At 43.1% G+C, this 13956-nt stretch overlaps 1 protein-coding gene across 1 annotated transcript in view; it reads left to right on the top strand.

Annotated features, from left to right (window-relative positions):
* The first annotated feature begins 284 nt into the window (after window positions 1-284).
* The window catches only part of GRP (gastrin releasing peptide), a 33522-nt gene continuing 19850 nt past the window's right edge, over window positions 285-13956 (top strand). The window contains exons 1-2 of the mRNA XM_078677270.1: window positions 285-539; window positions 4786-5033. Of these exons, the coding sequence (XP_078533396.1) occupies window positions 383-539; window positions 4786-5033 (405 nt within the window). The 5' untranslated portion in view covers window positions 285-382. The remainder of the gene's footprint in view (window positions 540-4785; window positions 5034-13956) is intronic.

Consider the following 13956-nt stretch of genomic DNA (forward strand, 5'->3'; position numbering starts at 1 on the left):
TGATGTGTTTGGAGGCGCGGGGGTGAAGATGGGGGGGGGTTATCTGGCATCTCTACACAGCAGGAAGTGGGGAGGGGGTGTCACCCCTGGGTGCCAGGTCACCTCTCCCGGCCAGGCCTGGCACGCGCACCCTGTGTGCAGAGACGTCAGGCGGATGCAGCCTGTCATCGGGCGGGACCCGCGCGCAGCCCCGCGCTTGTATAAAGGCTCCTCCACCGTAGGAGCGGAGGAGAGTTGAGAAGCAGCCGCTGAGCGAGAGACGAGCCGCGCTGCTCCCCGAGCCCGCCTGCCGCACCCTCCCGCCCCGCGGAGCTCAGTCTGAGAGGGGGAGCCTCAGCCCCACTACTCCTCAGCCTCCTCGCGCCCCGCTCCGGAGCCGGCCATGACACGCGCGCAGCTCTCGCGCACTCTGCTCTCCGCGCTCCTCCTCGCGCTGCTCCTCTGCCGCGTGCCCTGCAGCCGGGCGGCGCCGGCGCCGCAGCCCCAGGAGGGGGCCGCCCTGTCCAAGATCTACCCCAGGGGCAGCCACTGGGCGGTGGGTAAGTTGTAGGCTGCAACCCCTCCATCTCGCTCTCATCACTTACCCATCACTCCTCCGCCTGGCTACCTCCCATCCTTCATCTTTTTAAACTAAAGCAATTTGGTTTTTTTTCAGATTCCGTCTTTTGTGTATTATAGCCAGTTAATGTTTAACCCCTAATACGTTACTCTTTTTTTGTCTTGTGTTTACTCTGCGATTGGCTGTGTTTTGTTCGTTTTTTGTGCGCATATCTCACCGCATACACCGCATACACTTCACACTATTTTTGCTAGATGGGTAAAAAGTTTGCTCGCATTTTAAATTGTTTTTCGTCTAACTACAAGCGGTCCATTCCGTCAATTAATAGGTCACGTACTTTGCCCAGGTGACTGATCAGTTTTGTGTTGGTGGCCGGATAATTTCGCACTATCATTTTGCTCTAAACGAAAAATTAAAAATTACATATTCGTTGGCTGACCCAATGGAGATGATGTTTCCCTTTATCTAAATTTCGTTTTTGGCGCTCTTTCAATGCAAATAATAATGTAAAAATGTCCAGTGAACAGCGCACATTCGATAGCCATGATGAAACGTTTTTATCCTGCCTCGTTTACAGGGTAGCACAAAGCGAATGAAAGTGAGTTATGAAAAGGACAGCGGCTAAAGGATTTGTGGCAGTGGTGTGCAAGAACAACAACATTTGGGGTTGATTAAAACATTAACGTCAGGTCACGTTCATTGGGCTGGCGACCGAGCAATTTTGCACCAACTACTAAAAAAAAATGTCCTTTGCACTCACCCTCCAGTGCACTATTGCTATAAGCATAACCTGAAATAGGCATGTTGCACTAGTTGGTGTGTTTTTATTTGGTTGTACAAAGTTGCTGGCACACAATTCTTAATTCGTTTGCAATACGGACAATCTGATCATGGAACTACCGGACTACAGATATATTGCCATGCAGTTAACATTCAATTAAGGGCAAAACGTATACTTTACTGCGGCGTTTGCCTCCAGAGGGAACACCTCTTGTCCCATCCACAAGTTGATGCTCATTCGGAACTTGAACCGAATATTTATTATAGCAGTTAATCGTGGTACGCAATGGTATAGAACATGTTTATCCTCAAACGTGAGAAAGTATAATTTCGATATGTAAATTATGTAAAATATGTAAATTATATTTACATATTCATTTAGTGGGTGTGACACAACTGTATCAGAATCTTCCAGGAAACGTGTGCGCCTTCGAGCATTTTTCAGCTATGGCGATGTTTAGTGTATGCGTTTTTTTTGCAAAGGCCTATTTTTTTCTTAGTAACTACATGCGCTTATTGTGGATCAATTATACGGCAAGATAGCCCAGTGGGCTCTGTCCGTACCAAAACAACTGCACATTCTTAAATTAACGTGAACCCCAAATAAGCCTTTCGTCCACGCGAGGCTCACAGAATGAAGCTTGGTTTTCCTCTAGCATATAGTAGTCACATTCAAAGTTTTTTTAGCTAACCTTTCGTTTGCGATGCGTGCTATCTCATGGGACAGAGTTATTATGTTTTATTGAATTCTTACATAGCTACATAACTAGAAGTAGACAGGGTACTCCAGCTGAAAGGTGCTCTTTTCCATATATTTCAAAAAGCCATCCAGAGGCAAAAACAACAAATCTTGTTATCGTTGCCCAATCCAGCATCGCCCACGCCAAAAGCTTTAGAACGTTCCTTTGGTTGATGGACCACAGCTAAGGATATGTGACATAATTTCCCAGGTCGCTCAGGTAAGTCAGGGAATAATGTCCTCGCTGACACCCGAGGAGCAACTTTCAATCGCGGACCAGCTCTTTTTGGCGGTAAAATGGTACCAACAACATCCCGGTATCCCAGTCTTTAAAATAAGAATGGATGCTTCTATACCTAGCTCTTCGTGAAACTCCCCTGCGACTTCTAAGATCTTGAAAGAACAGGCGATTCTATTCCCAACGTCGGTGTTTTCAATTTAGTGACCTCGCAAGGATGGTAGGACAAGTCGACTTCGTATGGATGCGCGCTCGTGACCACCAGATCTCCGCATATCTCAGTGGCGAGCGTTCAACCCACTGAGGTGCTATAGGCATAATCAGTAGTGACAAAAGCAGGTCCACTGAAGACAGGCGGAGAGAGGGCCTTCATTCACAGGAGTGCGAGGGGCGGATGCGTCAGACTCGAAAGAGCCAGCTGGGGGAAAAGGAGGGCAAACATACAACAAGGGCATCACAGAAACACACTGGATACCAGGTAAAGCACCACCATGCGTGCCTGCGTCATAGGTTGGCTTCTGTTTTTCTGGCCTTGGGGCACCAGCACCAGGAGGCGCCAAGAAACAAGAAGAGTCCAGAAAAACGGCCGGGCTCTTGGTGAATGGGGAGTGCTCCAGCTGCAAAAAAAACCCAAACAACAAACAACACTACCTGGAGCGCTGAGCTCTCTTAACACATCACCCATCTGCACACAAACCGGCTAGTCCTTCACAGGGAGGATAATGCAGGCAGGGAGTGGGGGGAGTACAAAATATATCTCTTCTGGGTCGTGGCGATTCTGCTTAGCCGGTGTTTGGATTTGGTACGCTGCACTGGCTGCGATTGAAACAGGTCATTTGTGGTTAGCGCTCTCGTCTGCCGCTGCTCATGAAACCGTCTCAGCAACACTGCGAGCACTGCCACAGGGAAACTCCTCGCAGTGAAACAGCTTCTGTCCGTGGTGCTGAAACACAGCACCGACTTCATGCAGCAGCGCTATGTCCGTGCATAGAGTGCGGCGGCGAGTGTGACTCGACTGCGTGAATATCCCCACCCTCCTCGGACGCCTCTCTGCAGGTTGAGCCAACAAGGTGCAACAGAAAGCAGGAACCAGGGCCGGCTCTAGGGCGGTGCGATCGGTGCTACTGCACCGGGCGTTGACTTGGGGTGAGGGCGTCATCTTTTGCGAGCATATTATCATTTTTAAAACACCTGCTGCGGCGTTCCTGCTGCCGCGTTCCTGGCATCAAATACAATGTCAAGATAACTCCGGTGATTATTCTACTTCCTTGAAAGAGGCCACCAGTTTGTCTAGTGGACGTTTGACTCATTTTAAGGTAGCTCAGAGGGTTAAACCGCCTGTTGTTAAGAACGTGTACCATGCAGATCACATAATGTAAATAGGTCAGCGAGTTACTGCTTCTGCAAGAGAGATCCTTTTCTTACTACAGTTTATAAGTCCAAATCCTTATATAGAATATTGAGCTATTAACTGCCATCAAATAGCTGCATTCAAACTGCATATGTTAGAGCTACATGTTTTTTTCTCAGTCTTTCACTATCCTAATCTCGCCAAAAAGGTTCATTTGGGTAGGAAACAATTCTCATTATTGAAGAAAGAACCACTGACAATGGTGTCATGTTTTATATCCTGAATTGGGCTTTTCCAGAATAAGGACACAAACTATATTGCCTACCAGTATCGTGAATTTGTCACTCCTACACTACACCTTGCAGTCCTGTCTGATGTAACTGGTCTGAGTGGTGCTTTAAAGCTAAACAAATCTGAGAGACGGTGGTTATGGAAACTTGAGGGGCACTGTTGAAGGGAGCTAGTGAGGGAATCCTTGGCAGAGGTGGTAAATTGGGGGGGCGCCAACAAACATTGTCGCACAGGGCACCACCATTGTTTAAGTCGGCCCTGGCAGGAACCCCACTTTCAGTGCTTGCAGAAGATTTGTGGCTTTATTGGATGGGGGTAGCTTTGGCACAAATTTTTAGTGAAGATTCTCCCATTTTTACCACTCACCACACTACTGAGTTTCTTGTATTCCAGCTAACCAGTTACACATTGTTTCTAGCACATTCAGTTGCTTACATGTACATTTATAGACCTCTTCTTAAATGCCATGCAGAACCTTTTAGTTCACCCCATAGGTCTATTAAAACTATTTTCGAGTTTCGCATTGCGATAAACGTTATTTTATGATACTTCAGTGCGCTACATTCCATCTACTGATGTCTATCGAGTTTAGTTGGTCTTTTTAATTTGCCAGCAGAATCCCACTTGGTTTTCTCCAAAGAATCCAGTGGTCAAAAGCCCATAAGTATCACTGGGTCCAGTAGAAGGCAGTTGAAAGGGGTCAATTGCCAGTTCTAACATGTTAGTTATAAATATCAACTTGGTTACTTTCCTGCAGATATACTTCTTTTTCAAAGCACTGAGGTCCCACATTTTGTCTTTTCACCTCTCTTTAACTTTCCTTCTAGGGCACTTAATGGGTAAAAAAAGCGCCGGAGAGTTTCCCTACGGCTACGAGGGGGGAGAGAAGACCCCCTTCTTGGACTTCCCAGAAAGTCACAAGCAGCTGGAAAGGTACCTACAGTGGGAGGAGACCCTGAAGAACCTGCAGCGGCTATTGGAAGTGAGCGAGAACAGAGCCGGGCAGCCCTGGAGGGAGGAACTTCCTGTCAACAGCCGGAAGTCCTGGGATTTGGAAGACGGCAGCATCAAAGAGGTACAGCGAAGAGGGCATGGATGAGGGAAATGTATTGCATGTTTTTTATATGAACGGTTGCATCCTGTAACACACCATGTGGTATCCGATAATGACATCATAGATTCCCATCCAATGATCGAAATGTGTTATGTGTCATCTTGTAATTGTGATATTTTTATTTTTATTTTATTTTGAAGGTTTTATATTGTCTGAACAAGACCCTTTCGGGTATCCGAGCATTTACAAGGAAAGAAAGCTGAACAAAATAACAAAATAACACTGTATGTTCTGCTATACATACATCCGTTACTAGGGTTAGATACATTGTTCATGTGATTTTACTCATGTGATATGCTCTGTTTATCAAGCCTTGGCTCCAGAACACGGTCATTCAGTGAAATTCTTATTGAAGGGTTAAAATAGCTTGATGGATTGAAACACACACACACACACACACACACATAATTAGACTTTTCAAGGTTGTGACTTTTGGTTGGTGGGGTGACAACACAAGATTGGTAAAATTGAGTATCACTGTATTGGAAAATAGTAACATATTTTACTTACAGTGCTCTTAACCTGAAAGCTTCAACAACACGTTATAACATATGAAGGGGGCAGTGGCGGGTGGCATCTACTGAGAGTGGGAGGGCAGGTAAACAAAATAAAGAAAAAGGAAAAGCACTTATCGGATCCTGACGACGTCCTCCTTACTCCGACTACATCTGCAGGGATTGCAGTCAGGCCACAGAAAACTCCCTCGACCAATACGGGCCTGTTAACCAGCAAGTGAGCAGTGCCCTGATTGGTGGGAGCGGCCTTGTCTAGGCGCTCCTGATAGTAGTGGATGCCTGCACTTGCTCTCAACCCAGCTGTCTTGTGAGATACAAAGTGCGTATGCATGGTTGGCCATCTCAAGACAGCCGACGAAAGACACATTCGCACTTTAAACAAGTGCAAAGGCAGCCCTATGCCCACCACTCCTCACTGTTCACTCAGCAGGCCCGCCCCGTCCTGATGTTCCATTCAGGACTGGACGATAAAAAATAAATTGGTAATAAATTACCATTTAATTCTATATCTCTGGGGTTTTGGGGGGGCATGTAAGTGGGGCAACACTTCTCTGCTCCAAAAGGAGCTGACCCTGGAAGGGGGTCACACTTACTTTATACATCTCGCCTACACGCAGCTTTTAGCTGTACTTCTGCGAAAGACATATATTAGACTGCCAATGGTTAGCTTTCTTTTCACTCTCAGTCGCTTGTCTTCCTCTTCTTCTGTTTGTTCTGCCTCTGGAGAATAGTGTTGTTATCATCCTTTTGACTGCATGACCTGTATCCTTAGATTGCTCACATTCAGTAAACAACTTTTTTCATTTTTCTTTAGCACTTCATGAGTATACACATCTGTTTTCATGCTCTCTCCCTCACATTCTGCTGCCCACCTTAAATAACTCCCCCAATCCCACATGCTCCATGTTGCTCCCTTCTACCACACCCTACTGCTTACCACCACAGCCTCTTTTATTTTTTATTATTTATTTACTCCACCTTGCCTCAAGATCCTACATGTGTCTCCTGTGTTGCCTTCTTCCCCACCCACTCCTCTGTCCCTCTCCTTCTGCTGTAGCACTCTACAAAAACAAAAAAATATATATATATTTTAAAACATTTTTTGGGAGGGCCCACACCTGCCAGTTGCTGCGGAGCCACTCCATTTTCTGAATGCACTTTTGCACACAATTAAAGTATTTTTGTTAATTTACCACTCCAAGTGACGGCTAACATCTTGGATCGGTAAAATATAGAAAATGGTGGCCTCATGGCAAATGTGCACGCATAAATACTGACGCATGCCCATGCATACTTCATCTCGCTGGCCTGCCATTGCATCATGCTGGATACATGTACTTGCACGCATACACATCATTGCCCCGTTTATTTTCCCCAATTCTGCACAGCCTCGGCAAAACAAGCATTAGCAATTCCTATAGGTCCAAAAGACGAGGCCCATCGCCTTTACAGATTCTTGTTCCTGTTTGTGACACAATCAGTGTTGCTCAGAGCTTTAAGTGGGATGAAAAAAGTTGGGGTCTCTGAAAGGGGTGTGGCCTACGTAATTTAGGGCACGATTTAAACACATAAAAACAACATTTCTGGGATTTGCATGATGCACCATCCGAGCAGTATTTTGGTGCCTTTCTGAGCTTTCTACTATTGCATTCAAATGTTTAACCCCTTCGGTGCTCATGACGAGCTCAGCTTGTCATGGCATACACCTCTCAGATGCTCATGACGAGCTGAGCTCGTCATGACCACACCCGTTTTTATTGCTATCTAGCACAGCAGATGAACAACTCCAGCAGCCATGTGGATAAAACAACTGGCATACACCTAAAACCAACCAGGACTATTGGCTTTGCCAGTCATTTTGTTGTAAACAACATTGAAAATGTTTTACTTATGAGACTGTGAATTAAACATTATTGAGGCCTGTGGAAAGGGTCTACAGAGTGTCTCACTCACGCCTATTATGTTCACTCAGTGCTAAACATGTATGCCTTTTTTTTCTCCATATCCCCGTCCATATGTTACACCTCATCTCTTTCCTCTTCAGCAGCCTGATTTTCACTCCTTCTTGAATGCAATTCCTCTTATCTCCTCACATCGCCATCCCACACACAGCACACCCACTGCTTTTTATTTTTTTTCCCTGTGCCGATATTTTGACAACTGTGCACCTTATTCACACATATTTTCACAGAATTAAAATTGACCCACTGACAGACACTGTGAGAAACACTCACTACCTTCTGCCTCAAGTCTAGAGCTCTCTACTGTGGCCCGTTGTAAATACCTGCAGGTGATTTAGTTCAGAGCATGCGCTACACAAGAGTAATAGGCTACATGAAAATAAATTCAGAAACATATCACCCGGGAAGGAGTAAACAGTCTGAGGGCATGCAAGACTAAGGTTAAGATTAAGTAAAACGTGACACATAAACAGGAATTAAATCCCTGATACAGATCACCTTCATGTTTTTCTCATACATTATTTAGAAACCACTCAGTGTTTCTGCCTGTCCAGTTCAGACATGAATACAGAACCCACTAGCGACCCATGTCAATGTCGGTTTTTAACCACTACTGGGGTTTGAGACCCGGACGGGCACAGCCCACTTAACTCCCTGGTGTTGCCAACTAATTTAGTATATGCTCATTTAAAAAAAAAAAAGTGCCTACAAATTCATACACACATTACGCCTAGACTTGAAATAAAAATCTCTCTCTGAAAATCAATAGCCCCTAGTTTCAGTCATTCACTTTCATAGCATGTTGCTGGAAAATATTTTATTATACTGCTTTGTTCTAATGACCTTGACTTTATTGGTTGATTTCAAAATAATTTGCAGGCCATCTCATTGACAACATGTAGTATACCATGTTATTTTCATTGTATTTTCATAACCAATTAAAAAAAAATATTCACGTCAGCGCAATAGAAAGCCCTTTATCATTTTTTAATGTGCTATAAATAAAATTGCAAACTAGAATATGATAGTACATGTCTTTAAAATCTACATGACCATCACTATTTTCTGGATTCTGTTAGGATTTTATGATAGATTTATAAAGAATTTTTTTAATATAATAAATCTAGGGTCGGGTTGTGTTGATGGCATTTAGTATAATACATGTGGGCAAGTCTCAATAAGGTGTACTTCAAGGGAGAGCTCCTTGGTGGATTGGAGTGGAATTTCGGCTATTTGGGAATATTGAATACCACTCCTAAATTTCAGAAAGCGGGTTTTCTAGACACAGGTCCATTGGGAGGTTGTTAGGTAGCATTGCTCCTTGAACAAATAGCAGGAAAACTCCAAAACAAGACCAAGTGAAAAGACGGGGGCTTGAGGGTGCATTTGTTGGTAGAGTTTGCATTCTTTTGATGGGGTAAGCAGTATCTTATCAGATACATGTTGGAGGCAGTACAGTGCATAAGAATTTAAATCAGATCCTGCTGATGGTGTGCAGCCTGAATATTGAATCCAAAATATCAAGGCATGCAAATATCGAGGGTTAAAAAATTGAATCCAAAACATCAAAAGGTAAGTAAGTATAGATTTTCTATGCCTAACTCCACAGATATGTACCTTGGTGATATATATTTTCACAGTACGTACATATGGTGTGGAAAATAGTAAATCTAGACTTTCCTCTTCACACTTATTTTTCAATATATTGTCTCTTGATATTCTTTCCGCAATATTCTTGTAAGTCAATATTCTTGGCTTGAGATTCAGTGAATAGATTGATCTACAATCTCACTGTTGCCTTCCGCCGTCAATTTGTGTAGACTCTTGACATTTGATATTCACAAATACCCCCCACGAGTATGCACAATTGTTTTTATACATACTCCTCTTCCACCATACTTCACCATTGTCTTCAGAGCACAGTGGATAATCACTGGTAAAATTATTGGCGCCATCTGTATCAGAATATGCAACTTTTAATTTTTTCTCTACCAGGAAAATAGAGAAAACCTCTCTTTACAACCTTTAAAATTCGGTTGATTTCTAAGCCCTTTTTGCCCATGTAAACATCCTTTCTTAGGAGTAAATTTCCTTCTGTCTCCGTGGTCATAATGGCATAAAAAAATTTAATTTGCTGATGTTTCAATTTTTTTGTATTGCCGTCCGCCGACAGTCCTCTAATCTCCTCTAATGACCACAGTAGATCCACCATATTTGTGGATTTTTTCGGAATGATAATTTTAATTTGTGGTTGAAAGAATCTGAAGATCCTAGTTATTTTGATCCAGATGTGGGATTCACAAACTCATATTTATCTTTCATTTAGTAGCTGACGTTTTCTGACTCAAAGTCATTATGACCCGCGATTACAAGTTGGGCAAATTTAGGTACAGATATACTGGATGGGTGGAATATATGATTTCGGCTGGCACCCCCACACCTAAATCCACCTATCCTGAGGTAACTCTCTTAGAGTTGGAAATAACTGTTTGGGCCTAGTTTTTCTTTTGGATGAAGTTCCACAAGGAACTTCCTGTTCTGTGGAGATTAAAGTTTACAGGAGATTCAAGCTCACATTGACCAATTCTCAACTAAATATATTATCACATAGTTAAAAAAACATATATGGCTGTTTTAGAATTGAATCAATATATGATATTGAAGTACAGTATTTTTAGACTATTATAGCATAAAAGAAATGTAGTTGTCTAAATAGTGAGAGTCTTCTTTGAAAACAGTGGATTCGCAGTGAGCTTCTAATACTTGGTACAGATCCTCTGGGCCCAGCATTCCATTGTGCCTCCTCTGTCTCCACCTACTTAAATCCGGTAATTTCCCCGTTCAACAGGACAATGCTCTAAAAGCATTCTGGACTGATCACTGAGGTCTATGCCAGTCAATGGCACTTCTCGAACCTGCTACTCTTGAAAATAGAATTGAATTGCTGCTACAGACCGATTCAGGGGCTACAATAGCATGTTAAATGGAAAATGTGAATGTGAGTGAGGCTTGAGTTGTCTATTTATATTGTATTGTATTGTAATTGCATTTATTTAGCGCTTCCTAACCCTAATGAGGCATTAATGCGATTTATTGCAGCAGGCCTGGTTATTTTGGGTGGTTGGGATTGGCTGTGTGCTCTAGAGCACAATTCTGTTTGTTTACTCCAGTGTCTTTGTGGTGGACTACATTAATAGGAGGTAGGATTGTTCATTTGTGGGGAGGTATATGTTAGTCCATGCAGATGGTTGGTTGAATTAGTACTTGAGCTTGAGAAGATCAGGTACTGCTAGGCTGCAGGGTATGACTTTCAAGGGAAGACAGGTGTGATCTTTGAAAGAGCTGTGGACAATTTGGGGAAGAACAATAATAGAGGTTAATGAAAATATGCATGTGACTCAGAGAAGGTTGTACTCAGACCGGGAGAATGGGAAGTTTTAAGTCAAGGTCAAAATTTCTATGAAGAGTTTCAGTAACTTAGCGTAGACTTTTCCAACAGTTTGCATTCTGAGGATTCAAAACTATACAAAGAAACATAATTATTTGTATGTTAGCGTGATTGTAGGTACTTTGTAGTAGGCTCTAAAATCAGGTGAAAAGTACTTTGCCCACTGTTACTGCTAGACCACCACTTTAGCAAAGACAGCTAATCAGCTCAAGGGTTGAAAAAAAAAGTTTGAGTTGGGCACATACATAGGGAAATATTGAGAGCTTCAGGCTGCGCTTCAATGGAACAGTAACCTCAGGATAAAAGCATTGTGAGAGAATATACAGGGTAAATAATGCACATATCTAATGCAAACAATGAAAAGGAGAATGGTCAAAGGCTGGAGGAAGTCTTCTGATGTTTACCTCACTGTAATAATTACCAAAGCAAAGTGAGATCTGTCTGGATGCCCCTGGTTAAGCATGGCACCGAATGGGTTGAGGATAGCTTCTCAGGCAGTGGAAGTGTAGTTTCAGGTAGAGGAAAGAGTCCTTGACATTGAAGTGAGCATTGTTAAATCAGGCTGCCTTAGGAAATTTGAAGAGTCCTTTTGTTTAACAAGTAGATGCAGATTAGTCTTCCTGAGCACCGTCATTTGGTGGAGGGCAGGTGTGCGGGTTGGGGATTGAGTTTCTTTTCTTCAAGAAGAGTAAGTTCCTATGCCACACCTCCTGTCTTTGTCGATACTTGATTTCTGCTTCAGGAAGGTCTCACATGTCAGTGTGCCCATATTGTGGGTGCTCAAGTGTGGAGTCAGCCCAGTTCCACTTCTTGTGAGAAACATCACTTTACACAAAGGCTGTGTTTCCAGGGCAGCCAAAGAAAGATACCCGAAAGCGGACCTCCACATTCAAATGTGTGATTTCAAAATAAAAAAATACACATAATCACAAAATAAAGTGAAAAGAATAAGGTTTATTTGAGCTTCAGGCTACACGTTTCGCATATCGCTTTTTGTAATGTAATAATATAACCAACAAAACCATTCAAAGGTATGCCATGAAAAATATTAAAAGTTACTGAAAGCTTCATTAAACAGCTGGAAATTATATAGGACAGCCAACAGGTTGTACACAACATGGCTGCTTATTGTGCAAAGAGTTATGATAGTCCCACAAAAGTAGTAAGTGTGCGATGAAACAACTGGGCGGCAGAACATGGCAACGAAACAGCAATGTGCCTTGCCTCAGAGAGTTGTTTGTTGCTATAATATAAATCTTGCGGCAACACTACCCAGCACCTTCAGGGGCTCAACCCACCATTTGGCTTACTGTCTGGGTACGTCCGAGCCGTCTGCTGCCTCTTCTCTTGCATTAAAAGGCAGAGCATAAAAACTCATGTCGGTATGGAGCCTCACTGGAGGACAGCAATCGAGCATTGGCTAGAGAGCAATGGAGGACTATACTAGAGTGGGAGACCTGGAGTACAATACAGGATCATGTACCATGAAGCAGGATGATTGTGGACGTAACGATACACGACCGCTTACAGTCAAGGGATTAAATTGTGGGTGGGTGGTGAGGTGAAACATGAAGTGACATAGTATTTTCTTAAATGGTGGGTTCACAGTTCCTTTCTGAATTACAGAAGGGTTGGGGCAGATCTGATGTTGATTGGGATGTTGTTCCAGAACCTGGAAGTTAAGATGGCGAAAGATTGTCCTATGATTTTCTCCTTTCACCAACTTATTGCTTCCAGCATGGCAATCTCCTCGATTGTGAAATGACCTTGTTAAGCTGAGAATGCTACTTTCTTAGGCAAGTGTCCAGTGGTGTTAGTTCTGGCAACATGGTAAATGATGCACCCGGTGCAGGCTTGGGAGAGGACCCAGTGTGGTTCTGCCATATGTAGGACGTGATCTCAGACCATAATCGTGATGTCAGGGAGACGATAGAGCTGGTCCGTTGCTACAGTCTGAAAATGAGAGGACAGAATCTTGGTCCACTGTCTGAAGTCTGTTTCCTTGAGGAAAGACTTTACTTCCTTCAGGAAGGAGAGCTGGTGCCAGGATGTCGTGGTTTTATTGGTGATGTGTTCTTTGAAGGAGAAGTTAGGGTTACAGGTGGAATCCAGTGATTTTTACTTCTTTGCCAGGTGGGAAAGAATGTATGACTTGGAACCCTGCGGTGGAAAACTCCACGTGGTTGACAGCTAGCCTTCTACAGTTTAATCTTGTACATGCTGCCAAATCCTCTTCCCCTGTTCAGCTGTGGATAACACCATGGATGTAAAAATTTCAAAAAGTGGTATTCTGTATAGGGAAAAGGCGCCGCTAAGGAGAATAAAACAGCAAAATAACAAGACGTGACTTATTCAAATGACGGTGCTGCAAGGTGAGGAGAACCACCAGCCTCCCCAAAATCAGGCCTGGGCCAACAGAATACAAAAACCCTCCCCAGCACACGTCGAGTTAAAGTGACACTTTTCAATTAACAGTGCATCCCATAAACACAATTCATGAGAAAAAAATCAAGATTCTTTTTTTCTCTTCTTAGTTCTTTTAATTTTGTAGATCTTCAACCAACCTCCAACAGCCGACATGTGTTGTGTTGCATACAGGGAGGATATCCTGCAACTTTTTCAAGGCTATGTCTTCTCAGTAAAAAACCTTCAATTTGTGGTGATATTTGCAACCCGCAAAGGGTTTCAGACTTGGCGGTGTCCTCTAACTTATTTCCACATTCTGTTTTTATATGTAAAATATAAACTTATGAGAAGGTATCACATTAACATGGTGTTGCCATTGCAATTTGCTAAATCACAGGGTTTGGGACTACTAAATTTCTTTTGCGTTTTTTGCAAAACAGGCTTAGAAATTGAGTTTGGAAGGTGCGTGTTTAGCGTGTTCCTTCCAAATTGCAATTCAGAATGCTGTGTATCAATGGGTTCCGACCACAGTTTCGCAGAGGTGGTAAAGCAAA

This window comes from Lissotriton helveticus, chromosome 2_1, assembly GCF_964261635.1.
Source record: "Lissotriton helveticus chromosome 2_1, aLisHel1.1, whole genome shotgun sequence".
Taxonomy (NCBI): Eukaryota; Metazoa; Chordata; class Amphibia; order Caudata; family Salamandridae; genus Lissotriton; species Lissotriton helveticus.